This window comes from Merops nubicus, unplaced genomic scaffold (genome assembly GCF_000691845.1).
Source record: "Merops nubicus isolate BGI_N331 unplaced genomic scaffold, ASM69184v1 scaffold30976, whole genome shotgun sequence".
NCBI lineage: Eukaryota > Metazoa > Chordata > Aves > Coraciiformes > Meropidae > Merops > Merops nubicus.
In genome coordinates this window covers 7,485-16,608 of record NW_008617444.1, presented here as the reverse complement: position 1 = coordinate 16,608, position 9,124 = coordinate 7,485, and the positions used below count along the sequence as shown (strand labels likewise).

The 9,124-nt window shown below is 54.1% G+C and overlaps 1 protein-coding gene across 1 annotated transcript in view; it reads left to right on the top strand.

The window, feature by feature from the left end:
• The window catches only part of LOC103775684 (chromosome unknown open reading frame, human C1orf116), a 12,754-nt gene that overhangs the window by 3,385 nt on the left and 245 nt on the right, over window positions 1–9,124 (top strand). Inside the window, exons 2-4 of the mRNA XM_008943154.1 lie at window positions 6,194–6,324; window positions 7,641–7,818; window positions 8,403–9,122. Of these exons, the coding sequence (XP_008941402.1) occupies window positions 6,194–6,324; window positions 7,641–7,818; window positions 8,403–9,122 (1,029 nt within the window). The remainder of the gene's footprint in view (window positions 1–6,193; window positions 6,325–7,640; window positions 7,819–8,402; window positions 9,123–9,124) is intronic.

The window sequence follows — 9,124 nt, the reverse complement described above, 5'->3', positions numbered from 1 at the left end:
TTACTGCATGGATGCACTTGCCTACAAGACCTATCTTGGGAGTCAATCAGCAGCATTCTGAAGGACAAACATAATTCCTTAGTTCTGGATACACTTGGGTAAAAAGAGCAGTTGCTGGGGAGAGGACCAGGAAAAGGAACATTTTGTTACACAGAATCAGCTCTGGCTCCTGCCCCACCCCACCTGGGGTAAGCCCTGCACACCTCCCCCTGCCAGGGGAACTCTTTGATAAGAGGAGCAAAGAGTTTTCGACTTGCTATTTTGGAAATTACAGCTCCTTGTCATACAATTAAACGTCTGCCCACATTTTAAACCAAGCTACACGTCCAATTGGAAAACTGCTGTTGGGTTCTGCTCAGGACTGGGCTGAAAATTACCCCAAACTGGCTGAAATCCATAATTGCCTTTCCACTGCTCTGGGCCCGAGCACCAGAAGGTTTTCTGTACCAAAAGGACACAGGAGGGGAGTTACCAAAATCAGGTTGCCCATGATTATGGTGTCCTCATCTATTATTTTTAATTAAAGCCTTGGGGGAAGAGTTGGGGAAGTGTATTATACCCTGAGAGCCAGCTCCTCATGTCTGATGAGGAGTTAATGATAACCAAGCTATGGAAACAGATCCCCCCACTTCCCTACCTCTTTTCTGTAGAATAGGGATAATAAATAGGGCTCCTTACTCAGCTCACAGCTATAATAAGATTTCATTATTTCTCTAAACTGCTATGTGAAGCAGGTATCAACTCCCCAGCCTGCCTCAGAACTGTCAGCATACATGCTGTATGTACAATTTGGCCTAAGGAAAGTGTCCAACAGCCCCCCCAGAGCCAAATAAACATCCTTCTGTGAGCAGGGATCTTCTCTGTGAGGCTGTTTGGATGCGTCTCCTGCAGGGGCAGACCTGAATCGTTCTTGTTCTTTTGTTTGTGAAGAGGGAGAGGCCCGACGGGTCTGTTAACATGCCAAAGTCCTTTCACAGCTTGGTGGAGTTTTCTCTGCATCATTTGACTACTCGCATAGACTCCGTGCTGTATACATGAAATCACCCTTTATTTTGGGCTGTAGCTATTTATATTTGCTGGAGGAAGAGGAATGTGGAAAAAGAACAGGTTCTTTCCAGGCATCTGATTCAGAGAAGCTCAAGACTTCTCTTAATGGGATCAAGGCATTTTCCTGACCTCTGCAGAGCCCCGAGGGCAGCTCTCTCTATTTTACTGCACAGATTTAAGTCCTTGCACTACCAGCACGAAGCTCTCAGGACACACCTGCCCTGGCCTGGAAGGGGCTCGTCTACCCTGCACCATGAGAAAATAGCTCTGGGTTGGACTTATTGTTTTGATTTAAAGCAGGCTCAGAACTAAGCGAGACTTAAGACCAGCAGGACTCTGACTCTGTTTAGGATGCTTCTGTGGTGTGATTCCAGAAGCTCTTGCACCAAACCCCTTGCCCCAACGCCCTGAACGTGCCACACTCACACCTCTTACCTCTGCTGCAGGCCAGCGTGGGCACGCAGGGCTGGCTGGCTCCCAGGAGCTGCTGGAGCTGCTCTTCCCTCTTCAGGGCACACGGTGCCTTTCGTAACAGGGCCCAGCAGCCCTGGGGAGCCTCCCTGCTTCCTGGCTCAGCTGCTTTCTCCATCCTCCCATGCCTTGAAATAAATGATGTTTCCGCTTCCCTCTTCTGTGTGGTACAGAAGAAATATTGCAACAGAGCCTTCTTCTAAAAGGAAAAAAAAAATAACTTAAGAAATAATTAAGTCATTGCCACATGAAAACTCGGGTGAATCTGGTGGCTGCATCAGTTGCCAAAGTTTGCTGCAGGGTTTCTGCTTGGATATTTATAGTTACTCCACGAGGAGCACCTTGCAGAGCAGATAGAAGCCTGTGTGTGTTGGGGCTGAGCAAAGCCCTGTTTCTCAGAGAGAAAAGCTGTAATTCTAATAGGAAAGCCCCAAACTGGGGTGGTAACGAGTCACTGCAGTTCTCTCAGCTGTTTCTGCAGCCTGGGCAGGTGGGGTGCAGGGGGCTGGTGTCACCCAGCCCTGCACAGGGGGTTGCAGATGGAATAACTGGGCTCTTCTTTCCCTTCCCCCAGCAGAGGGGGTCCCCTCCACCTTGGAGGGGAGGGATGCTGCTGAAGGAAATGCCCCAGCAGCAGTTTCAGAGGTTTTGGTGTGAGGAGGGCAGCTGAGGTGGGGTGTGATGGGTGTTGTGGGGGCTTTAGCTTTACCCAGCCTCTAGGGCTTGACCTCAAGCTGCCTGGTGAAAGTTTCCAGCATTAGAGCCAGGGGGGATGAGCCTGCAGAGGGGCTCCATGCCTGCAGGGAGTGATGCCAGGAGGGGTGAAGGGGCAGCTGGAGCTGAGCTGGATGTGCAGAACAAGCCCCAGGGCTGCACATGACCTGGACATCCTCTCCTCTAGCAGGCAAATAACGCTTAGTGCTGAAGCTTCCCTTCTCCACTGGCTTTCTGCCCATCTTCACAAGAACCTCCTCACAGCGTGCAGCAGCAGGCGGCGACCTTTGGGTGTCTGGGAAAGCTTTGGTGATGAGGGAGCAGATCCCTGCTCCAGCAGCGAGCCACGAGGGAGCCGGGGCTTAACCTGAGCCGCACAAAAGCACCTCAGAGCACAACCCCGTGGTGGGGCAGCGCCTCCAGCAGCACCGGCGCAGGGTTTAATTAGGGTGTGCAAAGGCTGGGTCAGGGCTCCCCCGAAAGTCAGCGAGCAGCTATGCGGCAGAGCAGGATGTTGGATTAAGGCGAAACCCGCGCTGAGGACATCAGAGGCCAGCAGCCAAGCTGGGAAGTGAGTGAGCTGGGTGGCACCCAGCAGAGCTGCCCGCAGCCTTCTCTGGAGCAGGGTGCTGGTGCTGCCCAGCCCTGCGAGCTCAGGGTTCAGGGGAGGGGCCAGGGGCTCACCTGGAGCAGCCTTATCTCTGCCGGCGAGGAGTTAATGTGTAACCCAGCTCTGTTTGGTTAGCCCAGAAAAGCAAAGAAGTCCTGGGACAGGCACGGCCGGGACGAGGCTTGGGGCAGCACGGAACGACGGCCGGCCAGGTAACAACGAACTTGAATGCTCTGTATTTTCATCCTCTGCTTTCGAGGGGCCAGGGGCTCACCTGGAGCAGCCTTATCTCTGCCGGCGAGGAGTTAATGTGTAACCCAGCTCTGTTTGGTTAGCCCAGAAAAGCAAAGAAGTCCTGGGACAGGCACGGCCGGGACGAGGCTTGGGGCAGCACGGAACGACGGCCGGCCAGGTAACAACGAACTTGAATGCTCTGTATTTTCATCCTCTGCTTTCTGCCCTTCTCCTGCTGGAGGGGCTGAGCGCCTCTGCCCGGGTGGGACGTGGGGCTGCGGGGTCAGGGACCTGCTGTGCTTTGGAAGGGTGGTGGAGCTGTCACGGGAGGTGGCTCCAGGGAAGATGGACGAGGTGGTTTGAAGGTGGTGGTGGGAGGAAAACTGGGGAGACCAGAGGAGAGGCTGCAAAAACCTGAGCTCAGGAGGGCAAACAGCCCAGGCAGGGCAACTGCTCTGTGCTTGATTTACTTGTGTGCATAGGAGGAACTCTAGATCTGCTGCCACTGTCTCCTTTCACCCCGAGGTGGGATCTATCCTGCTGCAGGGCAGCAGCAGCTGGGACAGCAGCTGAAAATGGGGTTGAGTTTGGTTTTTTGTTCCCAGCTGGCCAGGACAAAGCCCTTTGCTGGCAGCTATAAGCAGAGGGGGCACGGCTGCTCTGCTTTAGCCAGCCTAAAACACTGAGGTTCTGCAGAGCTGCTGGGGAGCTGCAGTGGAGTGCTTGTAGTAGTACTGGGCTTAGAAGAAAGTAGCCTCTTCATATAAAGCAATTAGCATTAATTGCTGCCCAACAGCTCTTTGATGTTTGAGGGCTCGGGAGCTCTGTGAAGGACAGTTACAGCAGCTGCCACAAAAGCTGCACAAACTGGCTGGCCTTTTATTTTAGATAAAAATTAGCTTCTTCTGCAAGCAATTCGAGTGTTGAAAGCTACATGGCATTGAAAAAACAGCTTTTCAAGTCCCCTGTCTTTTCATTTAATTGCTCAGTCCTATTTTTAGTTTGTGCTGAACTGCCACGTTACTCAGAAAAAAGGGAAGGAACTTCACGTCCTTCTGAATCACAAAACCTGGGATTTTCAGCACTGATTTTACCACTTTTCCTGAGTCAGATGAAGGCGTTAGAGCTGTAATCGCATCAGAGAACCAGTGGGCAGGAAAACAAACTTCTTGTTCCTGCACAGATCCTCTCCAGCTTCCGAGGAGCTCTGGGCTGAACTTTGCCTCCCTGCAAGCTGGGGCTCGGCGGGTGCCCAAGCCTCGGCAGCTGCTTGATGTTTCCTCAAAGAGAGAGAGAGAGCAAATTACTTCTTCCAGCGGGCTGATGACAAGGGGCATCCTCGTGGAGAAATCAGCTCTGTCCAGAGCCCCTCCAGAGCAGAGCCAGGCTGCTGCTCCCCTTGCACAGCCAGCCCTGGCTCTGACCAGCTGCTCCAGCTGCAGGCGTCAAGTTTGAGCAAGACTTTGTCTTCCCCAGGAGTGTTTTGCTCTCTCAGATGTGTGTGGCAGGGCAGGAGGCAGTGAGGAGCACTGCAGCAATCCTGGCAGAGTGGGCAGTGGGCTCTTGCTGCTTGGAAGTAGATTCAGATTTCACTTGGAGGCTTGCAGGAGCCTAAAAACCTCCACTCTGCACCTGAATATTTGCAATCGCAGTGTCTCTTCTCCCCAACAGCTAAAAGTCATGGCTGTAAAGTTATCTGAACTCCAAGAACCAAGGGTATTGCTCTTTCAAACCCACCCCTTACTCCACTGTAATTTAAGCAGTAAATAATGCAAAGCTGAGACCCAACTATTAAACTCCTCCCGCGTGGAAGAGTTGGATCTGTCAGGGCGTGGGTGCTGAAATCTGATTTTTGTGGCATATTCCAATGACAAAGGAATTCTTTCAGGGTCTAACGCTCTGAACAAGCAGCCAGTTCTGCTCACTTATCTCTAGATCTTATTCCCTGATCCTGCCACAAGAAAGAAAAAAAAAAGCCACAGTGTGTTGCTGTGCCACGGGCAGGTTAGAGCACAAAGAGCTCCTCTGTCTGCCGAGGAGCAAATCCTCCTGCGTGGGCCCGTGTGTGTTGGGGGTGTGGATGTTTTGCCACTCTCAGCCCCCACAGCCACTTCTCTCTGGGGAAGGGGTGGTGTGTGTGAGGAGAACACGCAGTCCGTGCTCTGGGGAGGCTTTGGGGGGTCGATGCTTCACATCCAGAAGTCATTCTGCCTCTTGCAGGCTGCCCAGCCTCTCGGCTCAGCACGACCCTTGGCCATGCACCCGGGGAGGGTCTCCAGCCCCTCTGCCCCCAGGACCCTGCCTGGGGAAGGTCTCTCTGCTGGGAACCCCAGTGGCACCTGGTTTGGCAGGGGTATGGGCTGCACCCAGAAGGGCAGCAGGTCACAAGCTGCTCTTGTCACAGGGTCGTTGCCACAGGCAGAGGGGGACAGTCGGGTGTTGCTTGCACCCCAGGGTGGCTGGAGGCACGGCACATTGTTACAGCCCCCAGCAGTGCCCTGCTCCACCAGGCATGTGCCCAGACACCCCCAGGCATGACCTGAAGGCACAGGGGCACCTCCCCACAGCCAGGGCACCTCGTTGCCCTCAAGGAAGGCTGGCAGAGGAAGCTCTTTGCCAGGAGGAAGCTCTCAGCAGAGCAGGGTGGTGACTGAAGGGCAGCATTTCAGGACAGCGTGTTCAGAAGCTGGAGAGCACTTCAGCTGCATAGCTGGCAGCAGTGGGTGTGCCAGAGGGAAGAGGTTCCACCAGGCAGAGCTGGGCTGGGATCACTGCTGCTGATCCCAGCCTGAGCTGGGCTTACAACTTCTTCCTTCACTCGGGAACCACCTTATCCACACCTCTGGGATGATGAGGCACCACCAACACGAGGTAGTCATGGATAGGCAGTCCAGAGCTTTCTCTATTTACAGTTCTTTTGGGGAAACCTTCAGCTCCAAGGATGCTCTACAAAAGCCCAGCTGACCCTTCTCCTGGAGAGAGCAGCCTGAGGTGGAGCACATTGACATCCACCCAGCAGCTTCACAGCCCAGCTCTCCTCCCTTTGGCTGACCCTGTGCTCTCCCATCACCTCGGGAGGGTCTCGTGGCTTAACACCCTCCTGTCCTTCTGCTTCAGCTGGGACTCTGCCGCCCGTGCCGCACGCCCCAGCAGCCTGTGATATGCCCAGGAAGGAGCTGGGGATGGCTGGCTGCAACTCTGGCAGCTGTGACAGCATGGTCAGCACGGCCTCCAACCACTCACAGTGCGTAAGTAACTCTGGTGTGGCCAGCCTGGGCGTGGCAGGGGCTCAACTCCCCCCTCTCAGCAGCTCAGGAAGGATTTCAGCCAGATCTCTGCTTTCCATCGGTGCTTGGAAGCCCCTGAGGGCCCTGAGACAGCACCAGGCTAAGGGCAGTGCAGGAATCAAAGTAATTCCTGCCCCAAAGCACTCCCAACTTCCAGTCCTGCCACACGTGGGGCAGCGACCCAGAGCCTTGGCTCCTGCAAGGGCCCCTCTGGGAGGTGGCAGCGGGTGCCCAGCGGCTCCTGCACTCCCAAAGAGGCACAGGCAGAGGGGGCAGGTGCTGGGCAGGAGGAGCCTGGTGAGCTCCCCAGGGAGGGACTAGGCCAGTTGGATAACTGGGTCAGACTGGCTCCAACAAGGGTGACTTCACCTGGAAGAGGCAGCAAACCACACTCCTCCCAGCTGCCAGGAGATTAATTCCCTAGTTAAGGCAGAGATGAACTTGGGCCATGGGTGTAGATGTGTAATTTTTCCACTCTCTATCCATTAAAGCTTGTTTGTCTCCAAACACTGATTCCAAGATTGATGGGCTAATTATATCCTGTCTGATATGGAGCATAATTGATATGTGTAAGTGCAACGCTTAGCCCTGAACAGGTTTTCCATCTGATGTCTCACAAACCAGAGCCAAACCCTCTAAAATTTATTAGGGATGGAAAAACTGGTTGTGTTATTGCATGGTAAAAGATTTGGATAGCTGGCTCTCTGCAAAACAACTCCACCTGGGACAACTTCTCCTTCATGCTTGTTGATCCAATGCCCATTCCAACCTTCCCTGCACTTCAGTTTTGTCATGATATATTGCAGGCATCACTCTGTAACTTGGCACTTCCACAGCAATCGTCTCTCACGATACTTAAAATACAACAAAAATTAAACAGGATCTCTCTAGGAGGAAAAGGAGAAGGAGCATCCCCCCCAGATAACCCTGCAGGGTTTATGGTGTTTAGGCAGAGCTCTAACACTCAGCATTGCTGGCAGGTGTCTGTGCCTATAGAGCACCCATGTTACCCCCCTGCTCATGGCTCAAAGTAAAGCAAAGACCTAAAAAGCAGAGGCCAGGTTTCAAAATTAAAAATAACCCATCTTCTGATGCTCACAGATAAAAATGGCCTTAAGTGTCTATCTACATTTTTAGAGGAAGTTGTCTAGATTTCAATAACTCTAAGTACTGATTTTTGAGTAGCCACTGGCCAGGAGCTGTCTCAGGTCTCTCAAACTGCCAGGGCTGTGAATAAAACCACAACTCCATCCCCTACCTGTGCTGCTTTTTTCCAGAGTGATAACAGCTATGACTACTTATCAGTGGAAGAGAAAGAGGGTTTGATGTTCCTGGAGGAAACTATTGGCTCTCTGGATGCAGAAGCAGACAGTGGGGTCTCCACTGATGACACCGACTACGTGGAGCCCTCCAAGCTGCCTGGGACGTGGCGCAAGAGGGACTCTGCTGCCCCAGGTAGGAGCATCACCCCAGTTTGAGGCATGTGATAAGCTAAAGGCAGCTTGGTTTTGCCCTCTGGTGGGTAGGCAGTGAGGGAGGTGGGACACCAACTGCACCTTCCCAGTCCTTGTGTGCAGGAGCAGCCACTGGGCAAGGTCAGAGCATCTCTGCTCCTGCTCCCAACAGGCTTGCACAGATTAATGAGGCTCCTTGTTCACCGTGTGCTTTCTCAAATCCCAAGTACCTGACCTTTAGCAGAGACAGCGTATCAGCCAGGGTGGGGGGAACTCTCTGGGTGCAAGGCTCTGCCACGGCTGCGCTGGCTCAGCAGGCACCACGTTTTGTGAACAGGAAGGTGTCCTGTGTCTGGCTGCAGAACAGCGCATGACTTCACCTCTCTCTTTGCCTAGATTTGGAAAATGGGGCTGCCCCTGTGAGCGTGGGTCTGCAGCGTGCAGCTGAGCAGAGGAGTGGCAAGAGCAGCTCTGCCACCTCCGGCTGGGCTCCAGCTGCAGTTCCAAGCCCAGGCTACTACAGCCTTCCAAGGAGCATCACGGTGTCAAGTGGAGCTTCTGACAGCAAAGCAACTGTCCACGCAGTGGAGGACCCAGTGCCAGCAGATAAATCTTCACAGGAGATGCCCAAGGAGGACAGGCTTGACCAAGCCAACACAAGGAGACAGGTGAAGTCCCTGGGATCTTTGATTATCCAGCCTCCAGATCCCTTCCAGGATGACCTCGTGAGCCATGAGTGGTCACGGAGCAATCGCTCAGATGACAAGAAGGAAACGGCCAAGGAGACCAACACTTGGACTTCATGGGGCCAGCCAGAGCAATCCGTGGTGGAAGAGGCTCCTCAGGACCCCGACACCAAACGCGGGCCACCAACTGCCCCCAAACCACGAAAACTGCCACCAAATATTATCCTGAAAACCAGCAAAACCAGCCCAGTGCCGCTCGCCACGGAGCCCGGCCAGAAGGTGAGAGCAACACCTCCCTCCTCAGCCAGCTCTCAGCCCGGCTCTGCCAGCGACATCGCTGCTGAAAGGGCAAATTTGGGGCACCCCGACCCCAAGGACAGGGAGAAAGCCCATCGGGAGGCACTGGAGAAGCTTGGACTGTCACAGGACAGGAGGGAGCCCAGCGCCCACCTTCCTCCCCAGCCAAGGGGGATGCCAGGCCCCGGGCAGCCCGAGGCACGCCGCGGGGCAGCGCCCGGCACCCGGCACATCACCTTCAAATCCAACACCCTGGAGCGCTCGGGCGTGGGGCTGGGCAGCTCCATGGCCAGTGCCAAGGAGCAGAACGCCAAGACCAGCAGC